Source organism: Pipra filicauda, unplaced genomic scaffold (assembly GCF_003945595.2).
Source record: "Pipra filicauda isolate LSUMZ 115617 unplaced genomic scaffold, ASM394559v2 scaffold1_size10287979_pilon, whole genome shotgun sequence".
NCBI classification, from domain to species: domain Eukaryota; kingdom Metazoa; phylum Chordata; class Aves; order Passeriformes; family Pipridae; genus Pipra; species Pipra filicauda.
This window is the reverse complement of record NW_024104310.1, coordinates 9,514,283-9,534,970: the sequence shown is the minus strand read 5'-3', so window position 1 is coordinate 9,534,970 and position 20,688 is coordinate 9,514,283. Positions and strand designations below refer to the sequence as shown.

Here is a 20,688-nt window from a genome sequence, read left to right as displayed (position 1 = left end):
TCCATGAGAGATATGGCATTAGGTTTGACTGACTAAAATGAGTGCTTAAAACAGAAGTAATTGAGTTAAAAAATTAAATAAAGTTTGCTGGAGGAGTAATTAAATAGAAAAAATCAGGAAGCTAGAAATTAAATAGTTTAAACTATTGAAGGGGGAAAAAGAAGTCCGTTAGGGCTGGATGCTTGCAGGCAGGACTGAGGTGTCTCTCTGCTGCCCTGGGTACCTTAGTCCAAGACACAGGTCCCTCAGGCCTCCAATTCAGACCTCAACTAACTTTTGACATGTGTCAAGCTCATTGGTGCCTTCAAGCCCCACTGTACTAATTCTTCTGCATTGGAAAATGGGCACTGCTTGTAGTGCTGACCAAATCCATTCCCAGCTCTTTGCTTAGACACTCCATCCCACCTGCCTGGAGCGTGATGGAGTGAGCACACCCACCACATGAAGCTCTGCAGGAATGCAGTCAGAGGGAGCTGGTATTCAGTAAATCAAGCATTATTAGGACTTGGGCATTGCAGCACAACCACCTGTACCCATGGGCTGGGGCGAGGTCCTGGTGTGGACTGAGTCTGGGCGAGTTGCACTCTCCTGGCTGTGGCTTGGGATGTCACAGAGAGGTTGGGACCACCCCCATGGCTGGTGTGGGGTTCATTCTGGAAGCTTTGATAGCTTGGACATGGGCCATTCAGCAAAACAGGGATATAATTTGGTGGAAGGTGGGGTTTTCTAGACCACAGGATGTATTCACAGCAGTGTCACATTTAAGTGACATTTCTCTTCTTAACTTTTCTAGTTGATTTAATTTAGATCCCTGTTTCCCCTGTAACTCATCCTGAATTCGTTCTATTGTTCCAAAAGAAACTGAACAGGCATAAATTCCTTAGAGACTTGTATCTCACAACCTAATTTACTGTAATTTAATAATTGTTCTACAGCAGACCAAACCAAAATAGTGGTATCACATAAGAACAGGAAAGGATAAGCACAGGGACATGTTATATGTTGGTGCTACTTCTATTGCCAGGCTGAATTTTCAAGTGGCTTTTCAAAACTATTCAAATATGAAAAAAAGAAACATATACTGTACCTGCAAGCTGTAATTAGCCTTTGCCGTAATTAGGTGTGTGATAAGATCTGTAGTATGCTGAAAATGGATTTTTTCTGTAAAAACAGATTGCAATCATTAAAGAGGCAAATTTAATTAAGAAAAATCAAAGCTATCACAAACATATAACGAGCTCAAAGGATGGGCTAACTTACCATCAGCGGTAGCATGAATGATCAAAAATGTCTGTTCCTTCAGTAATGAGACTCTGTGTGATAATTTGTTGATCTGCGAAGGTAAAGGTTGCAATAAGATTTAAAAACTTGCCAGAAATTAGCAATTTACATGGAGGCAATAGAAGCACTTAATTCTATTTAACACTTTTTCTCAATGATAATAAGCAGACACTAGCACAGCATATTCTCCTGGCTGGTTGTATCAATCTAGAGGTGAAATAGACCCCACCCTCTGCTTCCAGGCTCAGTGTCAGCAGCAGGAAGGACTCAGAGACCCTTGACTGTTCTGATAATATTCACTAAAACTTGAACTGCAGAACACATGGAAAACATCAAAGTGGATTTCAGGTGAAACCACTGATGAAAAGCATGCCCAGGTGCCAAATCCTAAGAACTCTTCAGGAAGCTGGAGTGACTTTGGTGAGGTTTGAAAGCCAACCTCAACGAGCTTTAACAACTCTGGAGAGGATCTGATACGAAATTCAAGTGTCCACTGCTGAGAATGGCTTTGCCCCCAGCTGTCTTACAGATGCACAGGGGAAAATAAACGCAAATCCGAGTGACTGCAAATGGTACAGGGTAGGAGAAATTAAGAACTTCTCCACTCAGTTAAGGACCCTGCCATGCTCTGCAGAGAGCTCAGGAGACAACCAGAAGTACCACTGTATTTGTACCACTTCAAATTTCTAAGAGGAAAATAAGAGTTTGTACTGATCTAGAAATTATGAGTGTAAAATCTGAGAGTCAATGAACTCAGAGTTTAGGTAACCAGGATAAAGATTACCCTGTGAGTACACAGGGTGATACCTGCCTTCTCTGAGAGAACACAGTGCCAAACCTTTCCTGCCTTCTGTCTTATGGCTGAAGACAAGGCTTAGAAGCTGAACAAAGTTTTCTCTATAATATATTCTGTTTGCGTGACTATTCTTTATTAGGTTTTTCCTCTGAGTAATTGCAGCACAGTATATAACTGATCCCATCACACATACTAAACAATGTTTTGTGCCATGTCTCCTTTCCCATGTCGTGCTCAATTCTGACACAGAATTCTGCCTGAAATATCACATACTTTGAGAAAGTCAAGAGAAGCTGAGCTTCACTTGAGTTCGAGTCAAAAAATATATCTCAGAGAGAATCAAAGTGGCAAGACCAGTTGCAGGAACTTTCAAGGAGGTTGTGACACTGTGTCCTCTTGGGCACAGCTGAGCCACTCTTTCAATCTCTAAAACTGGTATAACTGTATTTATCCAATTTAGAGAGGCAGACATGAGGGCTAATCAATAAAACCTTTATCCATTATTACTATTAAGACAAGAAAAGCAGCAAGCAGGCTGAAAGAAACCTTCAGAGCTTTACTAGTGAGTGTCTTGCATATCCTTGCTCCCTCCCCAAAAGAGAACACATGGAGGAAGAGCTAAAACCCGGTTCACACTTTATCAGGAAAATGCAGTGTCCATGCAGTTACCTCATATGCTCTGTTATCAATCCCGTGCAAGCCCAAGTATCTTTCAGAAAAGGCTGAAGCTTGAAAAGAAAAAAATGCAAACATCACTTTCAGTCATAAGTGAGTACACTGGTGCTTCTGAGTCAAATATTGCAAATGCTAAAAAAGGTCTTATTTTCTAACATCGCCTTAATTATAGAGGATGCATTTCTAAAAGTTTTTGAAAATACACTTAAGGATATCTGTGATACTACAGTCTGTCATCACCATGTACTTCTGGTTTCTAAATCAGTCACAGAAGAGCCTTTTTTTCCTTCCTTAATGCAATCGAGGTAGAAGAGAACACTATCATTTTCTGTCCCTTTCTCCTTTCTCAAGGCCTTCTCCATCAACAGCAAGTCCCCATTGCACTCAGGGATAACTGTGCAGCTCCAGAAGGGTGGCTGAACACCACTGACTTCCATGGCAGTCCCCTGATTTTCACTGGCACTAAGTGCAAAGGGAACAACTGGTGTCCCTGAGAGAAAGGACCACCATGTGCAGTGGAGTACTGTTGTCAGAGACAGAATGGGTGTGGCAGACTGGACCACAGGTTGCATGGATGGATGGTTCAGGCAAGAAAGAAGCACATTCAAGGCAGTGGTTGTGGTTGGTGGCAGAGGCTGGAGAGGTTTTAAGGCAGTTCTCCTTTATTTAAAAGGAGTAACAATACTCTGACCACCATGGCTGGTGCCACTGGTGTCAACAAATTTGCTTGACTGGGGGGAAAAGTGTTTATGGCTACTCCTAAGAAGACACAGGATATAAACCAGGAAGGATCTTGGAGAATAAAGGTGATAATTGGGAAAGGATAGGGAAGAAATATCATTTGTGGTCATATTTTACCATATAGTTTGAAGTTTGTCACTGGGGAAAGAGCAGCTCCACAGGCAAACACCTGGTTCTCTTCACCAGCTGGAAGCATGTAAGTGCTCAGGTAGCCGCCGTAATCCTGGAACAGAAAGGGGACAGGGCTGTCAGTGGTCCTACTGTGAGGCACTGCTGCTTTTGGGTACAGAAAAAGGGCAGCTTAGACCTTGCAGCAAACATTTGACCATTACAGAGCCTTTAACACCTCGCAGTGAAAGAAAACAAAACAAGGGCTATCTCCCTATCTTTGGCACACGTGGCTGAAGATGAGCTCTACACTTGTTGCACTTTCCTGAAGGCAGGATGGCTGTGTGCCCAGGAGCTGGCCATTCTCATCCCATTTTATGGTTTTAGCTCTAACCAGGTATGTTACCTTTCCAAAACACTACCCCAGTCTTTCGCTATTTAAAATGAACATCACAGTTTCAGTGTCTGCTGTCAGCCTGTTAACAATTCCCTGCAGAGATGCTGCTGCATGTGCAGCTCTCTTCTCCCACTCCAAGCCTGTATCCCCCACAATAAACAATTTTTGCTCCCAGTCCCCTTCTCATCTCAAACTATGTGTACTTTATAACTACTGTTTTCCGGCCAGACACACACTGTGGTGCAAATCAGCCTCCATAGTGTTGTTGTACACTTGTGAACATGATAAACCCACATTCCCACAGGCCTTAAGAGACAAGATGAAGATGAAATGAAAGTTTGCAATGGGAAAAAATTATTAATTATCTGACAAGGTTTTTTCTGAGCAGTAGTCACTTTTTGCACTTGGAAGTTAATTTAAAAAAAGCAATTGATGAACATATTGATAAAATGAAAGCTTCCACCTTTAACATCCCTCAGCAAGATGCAGTCTATCTCAAAAATAAATATTAATAAAAAAGTCACCACTGACATATTCAATAAGTCAGGATTTAGCTCAGCTGCTTAGCCACATCAGCCAACTTGAAGAGCACAGAAGAACAACGAAAACGTTACCTTCCCAAACACACCGACTCGCGTTTTATCAATGAAATGCTCCTTCAGCATTGTCCTAAAACATGAGAGAGGAGAAACAATGGGCTAAAAATATTTTTTCCTCAGATATAGCAAACACAGTGTGATTTTAATCAGCTTTAAATTAGGGTGGCCACAGAAAAATTCATAGAATGGTTTGGGTTGGAAGGGACCTTAAAGATAATCTCATTTCAACACCCCTGCCAAGGGCAGGGACATCTGCCACTAGACCAGGATACTCAAAACCCTGCCCAACCTGGCCTTGAACACTTCCAGGGATGGGACATCCACAGCTTCTCTGGGAAATCTATTCCAGGGTCTCACACTCTCACAGTAAAGAATTTCTTCCCAATATCAAATCTAAACCTGCCTTTTTTCAGTTTAAAGCTCTTAACCCTTGACGTAGACAATCTAAATCGTGTCATACAAGCTGCTTTCACATAAGTCTGTTTGATTTAATCTTGTAACCTCATGTGTTGGATTTGACCAAGCAACGGCAACAAATAATCTGTAGTACCTTCGGAAGTCATAATAAGCTATTGCAAAGCTATTGCAATACTCTGATAGTGGTTTTAATGTGATTACGTGCAGAATAAATCTAACAATATGACAGAATTTGATATTCAGGATTTTGCACTGGTTTTTCTCTTTAAAAAGTTTAAGGATTTAAAGATGGGTTTTTCTAACTGCCAGGCAAGCAAAAGATTAATGTAGGAACAGATATTCAAGCTTACTTGTTTGTAGCTGTATGACTGCACAGAGCTAAAAATAAGCAGGCTTTGAACATGTGATATAGATAAATGTGCTCTAATTTAGCTCTGTTTAAGGCTTGTTTTTCCCCCTCTGCACTGGCTGGCATGAGCTCCCTCTCACATGCCATCACTTGGTCACAGCTGTATGCACAGTGTCCTTCCCTCCCATCTCCTTGCTCTACCCCACACACCATTAAAGCAACCACGACTAGTGATGGCACTGGGTTAATTATCATTAGTGAAAGAATTTCTTCAATAAGGATGTCACTGACCGGACAGCATCCAACTGATCCTTCTCTTCCAAAAAGCCCAGCCTCCTCTTGACCTCATGCAGTAGCTTAGTGCCCTGGAAGCCACTCCCGCGGCCGTCGAACTTCAGCACGATGGCGTTGTGAGAGCTGACCATGACGCTTTCCCACGTCACCTCAAACCTCTCCGTTACGATCTGGCTCCCGGGTGTCCCGTCTCTGACACAGAAACAGGCATCAAGCAAAGGCAGAGGCACCAAGCAGGGGCCAAACGCCCTCCTTGGGACTGTGATCTTGCTGTGGGATGGGGACCCACAGCTTCGTCGTGCTGGGTAAGGTTGGACAGGTTTCTAGAAGGGGAGACCACTCTCCGCAAGGATGGTGTGCACAAGACTGATTGTGTGGGATGGGTTTTGAGGCTGGGTGGAAGCTGAAGGTTGGTTTCTGCCCCTCTCTGTGCACACCAGCTATGGCTGTGCTAAGCTGACCTTTGAACCACCCTAGCAAGCACATCCCTAACTGGACAGGATTCCTCCCATGAGCAACCAGGGCAGTGACACAGGTATCAGTTGAGTTTTCCCTTTTTTATACCTCGTCTAATCTACATCTATTTTCTACATTCCCCAAAGCTACTAGGTTTTTTTCTGTTGGAGGGGTTTCTGTGAGGAGCTTGACTTTGGAGTCCATAGGCACTACCAAAATATGTTGGATGAAGCTTGAAGACATCAGGCATCTTTTCCTTTACTGGTAAGCACTGGGGTTTCATTACTGCCCCATTCACCCAGCCCTGCCCTTCCCTCTGCCATGGGGTTCTGGAGAGCAGCAGTAGATGGAGCTGTCAGTCACTTCTGTCATCAATGCTTCACACAAGTACAGAGGGAAAGGATGCTTTTAAAGTGATAAAAACTGGCTTAATCATGCCCAGTTTGGCCTAAAACTGGTAGGAAAGGCTGGGAACAACTCCCTCGTCACCCTTCTGGTTAGGGTCTGATCCTGTCAGACAAGGGAACTGTCTCCAGAAACAAAGACCCCACTTCAGCCAGACAACTTGGAAAAAACAAGAGATGGTGATGCTGACTTTAAGCAATAATTTAGGACTGGGATTACTGTAGAGCCACTGTCATTTTTATCCACTTTTTGTCGTTTTTGGGGTTCTTAGAGACATCAGGCAACTCACTGCAGGATTTTAATGCTCATGTGACTCCAAGTCATTTACATTTATTCAAGCGAGACCCAGACCCATCCAGCTCCAGAGGCAGCCTAATCAAGTGCCGTTAGCTTGATGAGTACCAATCTTCCTCAAGCACTTCCATAATGAAGTACATTTTCTCTGCAGTAATTCTGTGATGTAACGACACGCTTATTGCAGTGTTTTTGTCCTTCATGGAGGGGTGTGCAGGACGGTGTTCAGGCGTTTGCCAGGCATTCATCATTACTGCACGAGGCTTCTCTCTCTCGTGGGGTGTTCCCTGGCAGGCAAGCGATGCAGTGGGATGCAGCCAGGGCCAAACAGGTTCTTCCAAGGTCAGTGAATTCCCTCCCCCAGTTTCTTTCCAAATTGCCAGAAAAAAACCTCTGTAATGTGTATTATTATTACTAAATGTTGCATAAGAAATATCCATCTGCTTTGCCCGCCAGGAGGAAAACCTACCTACCTAATATAAATGCTAACATCGTGCAGATCTTCAAAGGTTTCCAACTCGGTACTGTCACTTCAGGGAACACCTTACAAGGGAAGGGTTTCTGCATGAGGGCATCTAAAACTTAAGTTCTAGTAAGGCTGACTGAATTTCACTCTAAAACTACCTGTTATGCAGGTTGAGTGCCCTAAGGACTGGGACAGAAAGTCAAAATCCATCTTTTATTCCTCCTCCTCCTTTTTCTGCCCCTCAAATTATTGAATTGCAAGTGTACATGGAACAGTTTCATAAAATCCTACAGTTTACTCTGCAGGATTTCACTAGGGTGCCCTCCTGGTAGCTTAAAACCTTGGCTCAAATATAGGAGAGAAGGGACGTACATCCAGCCTCTTCTAGATGTGAAGCGAGAAGGGAAAGGGACCAACATGATGGACTCTGACATTCCCTGTACAAAACATATCTTAGAAGTTTCTGATCATGGCCAAGGTCTCCAGAATGCCCTAATAATGTGAACAAAAAGAAACGACAAGAGAGAACTTACACAACCAGAAGCAAGGGGTAGTGCGCGGTATCCGAAAAGATTGCAGGCTTTAGGATCTGCATTGGCAATTCTAAGCAAAAAAAGAACAAATAACAACATGTCTTCCATGTGGGAATGTTGACATAACTCTAATAGATGTTTCTCGTGTTTTGGCCAAATATGAGTAGGAACGAAATGGTATTTTACGAGGCAGTGGCAAATAACACCTTAGAAACACAGATGTCGCCAAAGAAAGGACCCATATTGTGATAGCTGAGGTGACAAGAAATGTAAATTGGGAGTGTTCAGTCATGCATCACTTTTACAGCATTCAATTAACATCTGTCAATAGCTATAATTTTCCTTTTTTGGCAGCTGAATGTGTGACGCAGACAGAAATCAATATTCCAGGGCAGCAGAGAAGGGGGAAAATTGGCGATGAAAATGGTAATTTAAAACCCAATTAAGTATGGTGGCTGGGGGAGAGAAATATAATTATTTTGCTATAATGGTGTGAAGACAGAGGGAGAAACAAGTATTGTAATCCTAGCTTCCTAAGGGCTGAATTTTGCTGCCAAACAGGAGGCAAAGGTGCTGAAGCCCACATTATTATACTGGTGCAGAACCAATGTAAGGGTGGGATGTGATCACCAAAGCTTCTTTTAACTGAATGGCATTTCTATGGTTTTGAATCAATAGGCAAAACTGACACCACACAAACGCTCAGCCCGTTTATTTTTAAAATGTTAACTACAATCTAGATTAGCAAAGGCCCAGCAATTAAATCAGTATTAGGAGCAGTTTCCGTAGATTAATACACAGATTAGCAGCACGGTTTAAGTGGTTTGCTTTGCAGTCGTCGCCTGACACTCTGCCTAATTAGTTATTCCATCTGAATGCTAATAGCTGCAAATTGGATCAATGGCCCAGGGACAGCCAAAAAGGCCAACGCTTGACTTTAAATATTACGAAGTGCTACGTGCAGTGTTCTCAAGGCTGTTCAGCCCAAAGCTTTGAAAACACAGGGAGGGCACGGCACAACAGCCACATGGCTGTGGCCATTTTGTATTTATTACACACACACGTGTATTCTTTGTTAAATGAGCGGAATTGCAATGATACTTGTAGTTAAGAAATTTGGCATCCAGCTGAGTTATCCCTAATAAACTGCCAGTGTCACACAAGCTGGCTCATGGGGGGACAGGCAAGATCTCTATGACAGGCTTTCCCCCCACCTTCTCCTGCCCATAAAACCTGGGAGTGAATGTCTGTCCCTGTTATTCTATGCACTGTTTTATGTTCCTAACGCCTGTGTGGCAAGCAGAACATTTTAGGGCCATTATTTTTCAAATGGCAACCATCTCTCAGGCTTTGCTTCACATTTTATAACATCTGGTAATGGTTGAAATCAATAGCCTGTCCCCAGCACACCTCATTGCTTCCATTTCACTGCCTGAGAGTTATGCTCCTTCCTGGCACGGGAAACCAGATGGGCCACACCTTGAACCCAGGGTCTCTGGGGCTTATTTGGAGTTGCCACCATACACAGAAACTGGGATTTTGGGGAGCCATTGCACAGCTCTGAGTATGTGGATTTTTCCCATATAGGTAAGTTATAAGCTTACAGCCAGAGGAGATGATTTTTAGGTTGTTTCAGGTACAACTACAGAGACAGGCAGAAGATGCTTACATTTTGGCTGTTTGCCACCAGGCTTTTTTCTCTCTCTTTGGCATATAGATGCACTGGGGATGATTATACAAGTAGTAGAAATAACACACCAGCTGCAGATAGAAACAGCTCCAAATTTTTACTTTCTTTATTCCAGGTGAAATATCTTTTGTCTTTTCTTATATAGCTGGTTTTTTTCTCAACCCTATCAAATCATATGGCTTTCTTAAAGAATCTTGAATGACTGCAATGGGCTGAGATTGGAGAGTCATCTTCATTCACTGCAGTTCAGACTGTGCACTGAAAGGTAGCCACAGCTGTAGCCAGCAAGCACACACAGTGTCCCACTCCAAACTGATTTCAGATAACACACCACACAGCTATGGCAAATGTGCCCCCAACAATAGGGGTACCCCATTGTGTAATTTCCCAGAGTGGCTTTTTCTCTACAAAGGAGTTTCAAAAGGAAAAAAAAAGCCCAACCCTATCATTTTGCCTTTCTTCAGCTGAATTCTCATTAAATTCTGCCTCTGTAATAACCTCCTGATGTAGCACATCCTAAGAGAGTGCTTTGCAAACTGTGTGAGTTTATTGAGAGTCAAAGTCATTTTTCCTCCTGCCAGTCTACCCAAGATGACTGTATCATTTCACAGCTACAGCAGTGAAAGAGAAAAATAAGTGAGAAGAAAGGTGCTACTTACTGTAATCATCTATCTTGATTTCCGTGTATTCTACCTTAGGCATTTGCCTGTCATTTACAGCCTGCTGCACATTTTCATTTACCTCCAGCTCAAAAATTTCTGAAAGAAGAAGGTCAAGAGCATAAAAACTTTTGGCATTGTTTGTGAAAATGCATTTTGACATTTTATAGCCACCTTAATATATATAATACAAGTTTCCTTGTGAAAGAATTTCCTTCTAGTCCTCACAGATGTCTAATTCAGTTAAGTCTTTGAAGTTCTGCATTGGCAAATTGTATTCCTGAAATAGTGGCATTCATCTGATTTGCAGGAGATGGGAATGTGACCTGTGTTAGTATGCTACTAAGGGTCAGACATCCACCTGACATGAAAACCTAGATGTCAAATGAAGAGGTTCTCAAGTCTGTGCCCAAGTTACACATAATAAATGGGGAAAGGGAGGACACTATGGAGGACTTCAGGACAAGGTTGTGCTGTTACGCAACATAAAATCCATGGGAAGGAAAGCCATGGGGAGAAGAGAGTGGACAAAGCTCATACAAACCTGCAACACCAGGGTTTGAAACAGCCTTGGTTTTTGGAAGGTTTCAAGAATTGTTCATTTTGTGTGTCTTACCCAAGGAGTCTCTGGGTCTGAAATAGAGGATTCCTTCCTCCTTCCCAGGATTTAACCTTTATTCCCACATCCTGGCCACGTGATCTACCCGCTGAGCCTCTTCTAGAAAAAGTGGCCACCTCCAGCATCAGAAAGAGCAAGTTCTTCCCAGATGGTAAGGAAAGGGCCCAACACTTCAAGTTTTATGTCCTAGGTGGTGGGAAATGTCTCCTGGTGATGGAGAAGCTCCTGAGCCCCACGGAGGAGGGATTGAAGGGCTGGGATGATCCCACTGTGATGGCAAGGAATCCTGGTCTGGGGAGCCTGTTGTAGTGCTCATCCCCATGGCATCAGTCTGGGTGTGACCAGGGGGATCCAGGGCATTATCTCTGCCATGTGAAGCCAAGGAAGGTTTGAGATTTTGCACTACATTATGTATTTCCTTGACTGTAACTTCCCTTTAGAGACACATTAATAAATAGATCTGTAACCCCAGCTCCTCAAGTAATGCTTCTGGTACCTGATTATCACACTCTCATTGCCCATCTCTGCTGAACAGGCAGGCATGGCACAAAAACTTGCCCTTCCCCGTTAATAAATTTCAGAGATCTTTCAACAATAATATATTGGTTCAAGGATTATTCACCCTGTTTCTGAAAAGCCCAGCTCTTCTCTACTGAAACCACAGCCCCCACAAAAGTGCCAAAGCAACAGCCTATTACATTTGGTTAAATATTAAGATTCTCATTTAATTATGGCATACACAAGTAGCTTTATCAGCAGAAAGGGGCCTGCCACGTAGGGGAATTTAGTCAAGCCGTTTTATTTGTTCATATAATTGCATTCACAGAAAGCCGGGAAGACTGTGGAGGATATAAAAAAGATTGGCATATCTCCTAAAGGACTCCCCTTTTTGCTTTAGGACCACAGGGAGCTTGAGTCTGTGGAGTACAAATGGTCATTGCTTAATTAAATGTAAGCACGCTATAATATTCAGTGCAACTCACTATTATCAGATTATTGCAGAATATAGAGGCAAAGTCCCTTTATAGAGTAATGGGCTCATATTAAATAAGTAAATTCAGTAACATGCAATTGTCAGTTGCCCTTTATTCGAAAGCAAAAGAATGAGGAGGGTGGGGGGGAAGGAACCAGGGGAAACGGTAATCATATGCAGGAAATCATGAATTTCAGTAGGGGATGTAAGTTGAGTTCTCTGTGTAATAAATGCTACCCATATATTTCTGTCAAAGTAAAACTAGTCCTGGCGTGTTTTATGTTACTTTTTCAAGCCTTTCATTTGCTGTTTCTTCATTTGTTTTATAGCATCTGTATTTTATAAAACTATAAGGAGGCTATAACACAGCTAATGAGAGCACTGTCCTGTACATGCTGGTATAGCCAGTCTGCCTATGGTAAAATTAAGGTGTTGTGTTTAAGGGGGAGGAAAAAGGAAGAGACTGTGGAGCTGCAGGTCAGAGCTAAGAAACCCTCCTGGCAGAAAAGCCTTTTGGGCATCACCTGGGCTGCTCTAGGGTTATGCTGTGTGGGTGATACACCCCTGTGCAGAGAGTCTTTCCTGTGATTTACTTCAGGGGGACATGAAACAGCCCAGCATTTCACAGGAAACCTTTAGTTTGAGAGTAAAATTCCCTGCTTTGCTCTGTTCCTTTGCAGAGACAAGGGCAGCGAGTCGCTGTAAATCCAGTTCAGTGAAACTGATACTTGACAAACTGGTATCGACCATGTACAAAGCAGACAGAATAAAGGTGTTGCTTATTATTTGGGTCACAGTCATGCCTGAAATCCTTAACTGTAGGTTAACACTGGGCTAAACTCTGTGTTAAAATGAAAGATAAAGTCTCCCATTAAAAGGGTGGGAGCAGATAAATCTTGGTTTCACATGAGACTCAGTCCCACACCCTGCCATGAACTCTCCTGAGACCCATGAAAGAGAGAAAGGGGCACTTGGTTTAAGATACCTGTATAGAGGGGACAGAGAAAGGCTGCCTGTCTTGAGGGTCCCTGCCATCCTGACTTGGGGTGAAAAATGGATCTTCCTGGATATTTTGCATTGCTACAGGTGTGAAGGAGGAACCCCAGAGACTCCACGGCTTTCTGGACTCTACATTGCCAGTCTGGTAATGGCTACAGACAGTACCACATATTTTGAAGGAAGAAACCTATTTTTGAAATAATTCCACCCTCACACTGATGTAGATGCAAATCAATAGCATTAAAAAGCGCCTTACCAAACAATAAGTGCTACAATATCCACGGATAGATCAGGAAACCAGGCAGAGGCAGCCCCTGTGGGGCTCACGCCTCTGTATTATCTCTGATAATTCATATCAGAGTGATTTTATTAAAAATGGAGATAAAGCTAAATATTTCTTATTATCTTATTTCTTATGTATGGGACATAAAACAAATTCTGTGGAAGACTAACAAAAAGACAGAGAGAGATTTGAACAGTGCATTTTTTTTTTTGAGAAAGCTGATAACCAATATCATGCCCAAACTACTGTGTTTGTAGCCCAAACAGAAAGCTGTTGTGATGGCAACACAACAGGTCTTCAAGTCCCTCTGCCTTGCAGAAAACTTGCATTTAGGCACAGCCTGGGCTCCCCAGCAGTTTAAGTTTACCAAAGAGCAGCCAAACCTCACTGTCCTGCCTGGCTACTTTTCTCTGAGGAATTGCAAAGCTCAAGCCCATTCTTACTCTGTGCATCTGTTGTGTTGTGAACAGTCACCATCGGGACACGGGGACCTTGAAAAGAAGAAGAAAAGAACTTGGTTAAATTTCTGTCAAAGCACACACAGACACACGTGAGCCTGGTTTTGAATTCCATGGAGCTGAAGACTCTTGAGACTCGCTTTTCATGCAAGAGTAATCTAAAAAGCAAATCACCCTTGTATTAGAAAGAGTCTATGACTAAATGACAGTACTGTAGACTCAAAGACATGTGAGGTTTCAAAGCCCTTTCCCAACAGACCACTAAATGCATCTTTCCCTAATTTTTAAACATTATAATTAGCACAAACACAATTAAATCGCTTGCCTTTAAAATTATTCTAATGACACCCAAACATCACAGCACAAAGCATTTACATTTTGTATGCTATGTGTAACTGTTGCTGTTTTGCAAATTATTTTTTTCTTAATGAATTAAACACCAGTTTGGCTCTCACACTAAAAAAGCCTCATATTCTGTCTTAAAATGCAGCATTTGGGTATTGAAATCAGTCAGTGTTATACAAAGAGGATTATCATTGCTATGCAGTGCACATGAGTGTGCCACACAATTCACTGCCATAGGATGCTGCAACACTCAGGATGCCATAGTCTCTACCACAGGATGCTGTAGGGTGCTTTAGTCCTTAGCACAGTGATCTGGATTCATCTGCTTGTTCAGAAAGCCACCAAGTGGCTGATTGATAGAAAAATGGGATGGTAGATGAGATGAGGTTCATATTATAGTTGTCAGCTTCTTTCCCTCTGTTTTCCAGTTGGCATAAGGTGATGCTCTCGGAGACAGGACACTGGGCCAAGATGGGCTGACCCAGGACAGCCACTCCCATGTTGCTACCATGCCTGTTAGTAGACTTTTCCATGAGCTTGACAGTACTGCTTGGGAAGGTGGAAGAAGCACTGTAGTGATGAAACAGTGCTCACCTTCACCTCAGAGACAGTGGTTATCTCACTTTCCTTCCCTTTCTCCACAGTGTGATGTGATACAACAGCAGCAAGGGTGAGCAGCCGGGGAAATCTGTCTGCCCACCAAAGATCCCAAAAGCAGGGCCAGCAGGCTCTCACACCATGTGTGTGTGAAGATCATAGAACCATAGACCCAGAGAATCATTTGGGTTGGAAAACACCTCTAAGATGATTGAGTCCAACCCTTAACTCAGTATTGCCAAGCCCACCACTAAACCATGTTCCCAAGTGCCGCATGTCTTTTAAATGCTCCAGGGATGGTCACTGCATCACTTCCCTGGGCAGCCTGTTCAATGCTTGACAACCCTTTTGGAGAAGATATTTTCCTAATATCCAATCTAAACCTCCCCTGTGAAACCTTAGGCCAGTTCCTCTAGCCCTATTGCTCGTTGCCTGGGAGGCGAAACTGGTCCCCACCTGGCTACAGCCTCCTTTCAGGTAGCTGCAGACAGTGATAAGGTCCCCCTGAATCTCCTTTCTCCAGAATGAATAATCACAATTCCCTCAGCCAATCCTCATCAGATTTGCGCTCCAAACCCTTCTCCAGCTCCACTGCCCTTCTCTGGACACTGCCCAGCACTTCAATGTCTTTCTTGTAGTGAGGGGGCCCAAAACTGAACATTGAATATCAAGAACCCAAATGTTTCTTAAGCTTCAAAAGTGACACAGCTTAAAGAGACTGTTATTCACTGAGATTCCAGCCCCTTTAAAATGTCTTCTTAAGACATCATGAAGGTGAGTCCTTCAACCTACAAGCAATGGGTTGTATGCTGTGGGATAGCCAATTGTGCACCAGCAATTTCTGTAGGGCTGGCTGACAAAAAGCCCCTGAAATGCTGTGACTGACAGCGTGCACACAAATGGCAACAAAAGCAGGTTACTGTGAGCCATCCGTACCACTTTGGTAGGTGAAATAAGTTCTTGAGAGCAAGAAAGACTTTAAAGCACTATATTTGTGTGCCCATGCTGCCAAGAACCCACACCCCATTGCATACAATCAACGGTGTTTCACCTAGACCTTGCCTATACAGAGAAAAGGCGGGAAAGGATTTTATTTATAATTAAGATGACTGATATGGCAGACTGACTTTTATTTCCATATAATTGAGAATTTTCTCCCCTAACAATCCAATTCCTTTGTTTGCATCATTCTTTTTTAGAATGCAGCAAGGTGAATATAATGCACAGAGGAAAACAGGTTAACTCACCAGGATTTAGCTGAATTTAGCTTTCTCCTACTGATATACAATGATATGCTGACCATATTTATTTATAAATCTGCCCTGCTTTCCCCCTGCAGTCCCAGAAGCAAGACTGCTGGAAAAGCAACAAACCTAATAAACATGGGCATGATAAAATCATCACTGAAAATAAAAGGCACCCTCCCAAATGACTTCAACTGGAGTTAGAGCAGTCCTTTAATTAACACAAAACACATAACAAAAAGAAAGGGATAAAGAGAGAAATACAATGCACATAATCCTTTTATTTTCTAATTTATTTTTATTTTTATGTTGACGTTGAAAAAGTTACGAGAAACTAATAAAGAAAAATGCCAGCATGTAGTTTAGAAAATCCCATGTATTATTTATTGTGTTTCCTTAGTCTCTCACTACTCAGTATTACTATTACTATTATTATTATTACTACTACTACTACTACTACTGCCACCCCCCAAATCAATGTTATAAAGTGAGGTCCCACATAAAGATATTCAGTTTGAGGTAACATCAAATTAAAAAATATTTTAAAAAGTGAATCAACATCCTTGAAAAAGCAGACTTTTGAGTTGCCTAAGTTTTGTTTTTCAACAAATGAGGAAAAATGGTAAAGGTAGAAATCTACACAGTAGAATCATCAGGTTTGTGCGAAGGATTACTCTTACTGTTACACATTCTCAGTGATGACACTCCAGAATGTATTTCACTTGAGAGCAGGCTGAATCAAGGAGAAAAAAAATCACTTTTTTAGAAATGACATAAATTGCTTATTTCAATGCCAATTTTTAAAGCAAAACAACCTGGTTACATGCTAGACTGTGTCTTTTAATACGGACACATCAAAAGTCTTTCAACACTCACAAGTTGAGCGTCTAATGCCTGACAGGGACAGAAAGAAATTCTTGAAATTAGCAGTGTATATTCATTAACTGCCTGCCCTGCTTTATTTCTAAACCTACAACGGTGTGACAGTCTCATTACACATGCCATCTGGTAAATGCCATCCACTGTCATGTGTGGATCTGAGAGGGAAACCTAATTTGTTCAATGAACTTCTGGGAGCTGACAGAAGCAGAGCGAGGACATCCTCTGCTCCATGTCTCCTTCCTCCAGAGCCCATCCAAATGGGCTTTGATGGGGACTCCTGAGCCCTGGCACATTCTGCTGCTTCTGTTCTGTGATCAGCACTGATGAGTGCCTGTGCCTACCCACCCCTCCTGGAAACTCTGAGTGCTCTGCTTCTTGCTCCGGAGAGCACGAGAGCATCAGGAGCAGGCTGGAGTCAAGCACTTGCTTGTGCTCCTTGAAGGATAAAACACAAAGTGCTCCACTCTCAGAAAGCAAAGCAGACACTGAGCTGCTTTGCCCTTATTTGCAAAGGTGAAAGAGATCTAGCACATACCCCATAACCTGGGTGACTGTTCCCAAAATCAGGGGCAGGCCACCTTCTGTGTGACGTGGTGAAGGTGATGCTGTGGGATTTCTTATCGCAGCCGCGGCTGCAGAGGGGTGAGTACAAGCAGGGTTATGATGCTCCCCAAGGTGTGGGACCTGGCACTGCTGCTCCCTGCCACCTCCTCCCAAATTTTTAGGGTGCTGGGTGTCACCATACAGGCTTTGTACCCTGGTTATCCCTCTCTGCATCCCTCTGTCAGGAGAGGGATGGGATGCAGTGGAATGCCATCGGCTGGAATTGCTTCACCTGGCTTGCAGGCTCCACTTCCCTTTCCTCTCTCCAGCATTGCACCAGCCAAATCCAGTAACCTGATAGAAGTTTTAATGCTGCTGCTTTAGTTAGAACTTAAGGGAAAGGACCAAAACCACTGACAGAACTTCTGTGTGTAGACACATTCTATACATCCTGAATAGATGCATGGTTAATAATGCTGCATAAAACTCTAGTTACAGGAATGAGATTTTCAATTATTACAGCTCAAAGTCTGGTTTTATCATAAGGTCTTTGACTTTAAAACCATTACTGTCATTATCCATGCAAGAAGTAAATTGAGCCATATCACTACAATGACAAGAGGCAAATTTATCACTGAGGAAGTACTACCCATTGTGATCTAAAGAGCACAGAAATTCAGTGGCTCAGTAATTTGACAAGAAAAAACGTTGGCCATGGTTTGCCATCAATTTTTAAGCAGCTTTCGTTATTATTTCCAAGAGGGTTCTGCTTAAAAGCTATCAGAAAGAAGTAACTCTAGATATTTAGCTGGTAAGGTATAGATTTCCAGAATAAAAATGGAAAATCATTATACGACTTCGAAGAAAATATTTACCAGACATTTGTTTTGCAACACTTTTTGTATTCCATAGTATTCCTGATGTTTTCATGATCTGAAGAGCACAGGGAATTGTATCAGTTACTATAACTTTAGAATTAAAGTAGTGATTATAAAAAGAATATGAAGTAAAGTTGCAGAAAAGGTAATCAAAGTTACAGAAGTGTTTAAAAAGGATAAAAAGAGGAATTGTCTTATTCTTCTCATCTGTATTCTCAAAGGCTTCAATGTTGCAGTTAATTTCAGAGCAGAAGCTAAATTCACAGTGTGTAAACAATGAAAATTCAAATGCTCTCTGCCAGCGCCACCAGCATATCTCTTAAGCACTGATGAATGATTTAAAAGAGCAGCTGCAAGCGATGGGAGCTGAAAGGGTCTGGCTCTGCACAAGTGAGATAATTGGCAACAGCCATCTCTGTGTACAGATTCCAGATCTCTTTATTTGCTAATCCATGAATTATTTATATGTGCTGCATAAAGTTCATATGTTGGGGTGATATTATCAGCCTAATAAATAAAGACATGGGGAGTTCTGTGAACCACTGCTTACAATTAAAATATTTTTCCCATTTACAGTATTTTACGGTCGACGCTATGGACAGATGTTCGTGCTGTTTGCTTTGGCAACCCTGTTGACATAAACATCAAACAGATTTGTGCTGCTGTTCTCCCTCCCCAAGGCATTTAATTTTTTAATCTAATCTTTACTTCCTCAAATGTAACTTGTCTTGTAAAATAATCAATCCTGGCTTGTTCTCAGGCAACATGCAGTATCAAACAAACCACTGTAATGGTACTGCTTGTCTCTGCCCTGTCTGATACTGGTAATAAATTTCATGCTTACTTTATGTAGAGCAGAAATAAATGTAGTTGCTCTGAAGCAGCATCAGTTAGCAGTGACTAGAGGGCAAATGAACATGAGATTTGGTTGTAATTCCACTAGATGAAGCAGGTCCAATGAGTTCTTCAAAAGGTTGCTCGAATAAATAATCATGGTCAAGTCCTCAGTTCATTCCATGGGATTTTGAGAGGTACCTATGAACAGTGCAGGAAGCTGGGCTGACATTAACCAGCTCATCCCACTGTCTGTTCTGTGGTCACTGAAGGCCATGGGGCCTTTGGGTATGAGCAGACCCTCCCTTGCTTCTTCAGGAAATTGTGTATCACAAAAATATTGGCAAATACCCTCTAAATATAATTGGATTTGCTGATAGAATTCCTACTGGTGTCTCGCTCTTCTGGTAGGAAGTGACTTCCAACTTGAAGCTGTACGGGCTGTCACTCCAATTTATGCCTTTTTGGGTTTGTTCCAACAATCTGTTTTCTACTAAGCATAAGTATTTCCATTATAATCAGAGTAGTCATGTATCCCCAAAGCTCTCACCCAGTCAGATAAACTAGATTATTTTAACTCCCTTTTGCAAGACAAAGTTTCTTTTCATCTTATTCTTTCATTAAAGAGAGTTTTACATTCAGTTCCTCCTTCCTGAACAGAAATGACCAGGACTCTACCCCTGCTGCTGAGGATGTCTTAAGTGGTCCTTATACTGGTCCTTACAGTGAAACTGCTAATCGCCCAGTTCTGTGGAAAATTCTTTGCCTGATCCGTCCTAAAAGAGCATTCACCTTTTCCATGACCACAGCAGGCAGCCAGTTTGCAGACATCCAGTGATCAGCACTGTGTGCCCAGGCACCCATCTGCTCTTCTGAGGCACTTGTAACTCTTGAGCTTCAAACATTCAAGAAAAATTCTTGCCCTGAGTCACCATGTGCTTAATTTTGCTCTTCATACTATTAATTTCTCCCACTCCAGCCCTGCAAGACAGCCAGCTTCTCTAGTATTTATCTCTGCCTTCTGATGATGCTTATCAGCTTTGTGGTCTTAACAAATTCCATTAGCTTCATCCAGCTTTGGGTTCTCAGGCTGCCAGGGACAATCAAAGTAAGGTCATTCCCAAGACCAGCTCCTAATGAAGCCTGCTGCTGATCTCCAATTAGCTCTATATTTCTCCTCATCATAATCTACTTCCTGCTTTCATTTTGCCAGTACTTAACCTTTGCCCACAATCCTTTCACTAAACTCCCTCCTCTCCCTCTTAATTAATATCATCCAATGAGGTGTCACATTGGGTGAGCATTTCCTCCCTTTCGTGAGGCTTTTGCTGAGGTTTCCAAAAGCCATAATGCAATAATGCACGTGGATGGAACCAAAGAGGAACACTGAAAACCTACAACCTTTAAGGAATGTTGCAGGTACATTCATCCATTGCAGTGATAAGATCAGCTGTAAAAAGGAGAATTTGCTCGCAGATTTCTGGAACCTGACAGAGCACCACGACTGTGTACCTAGAATTGCAAGTACCAGAGGCAGGAGGGAACAACTCCAGTTCACACGGGGGGACATTGACTTCCAAAAAGCCTAGGGTATATTGTTCTAATATGCTGGTTCAGTCTATGGAATCTGAACAGAAAAATCTCCATACTCAAGTCCCTCTCTTTTTCTGGTTTCTATTCTATTTTCTGCTATTTCTAATTGAATCCCTCAATTTAACCTCTTTCAATTCACTTTTAATCCAGGCTTTCTGCAAACTCTGGAAAGGGATGAAAGCAAAAGTTAACATTTGTCCCTATTTTTAAAGTTTAAATTTCTTATTGGATTACTATATGCTAATCCTAAGAGAAATACCATATACAGACGAACGTGTTT

The 20,688-nt window shown here is 42.2% G+C and overlaps 1 protein-coding gene across 4 annotated transcripts in view; it reads right to left on the bottom strand.

The window, feature by feature from the left end:
* Positions 1-20,688, bottom strand: part of DPP6 (dipeptidyl peptidase like 6) — a 547,732-nt gene that overhangs the window by 2,535 nt on the left and 524,509 nt on the right. For all 4 annotated transcript variants that reach the window (XM_027727817.2, XM_027727819.2, XM_027727815.2 and 1 more), the window contains exons 17-25: positions 13,478-13,525; positions 10,161-10,259; positions 7,812-7,881; positions 5,655-5,849; positions 4,613-4,667; positions 3,611-3,716; positions 2,747-2,805; positions 1,261-1,333; positions 1,088-1,161 (exon numbers count right to left, since the gene is read on the bottom strand). In XM_027727817.2, the coding sequence (XP_027583618.1) occupies positions 1,088-1,161; positions 1,261-1,333; positions 2,747-2,805; positions 3,611-3,716; positions 4,613-4,667; positions 5,655-5,849; positions 7,812-7,881; positions 10,161-10,259; positions 13,478-13,525 (779 nt within the window). The remainder of the gene's footprint in view (positions 1-1,087; positions 1,162-1,260; positions 1,334-2,746; positions 2,806-3,610; positions 3,717-4,612; positions 4,668-5,654; positions 5,850-7,811; positions 7,882-10,160; positions 10,260-13,477; positions 13,526-20,688) is intronic.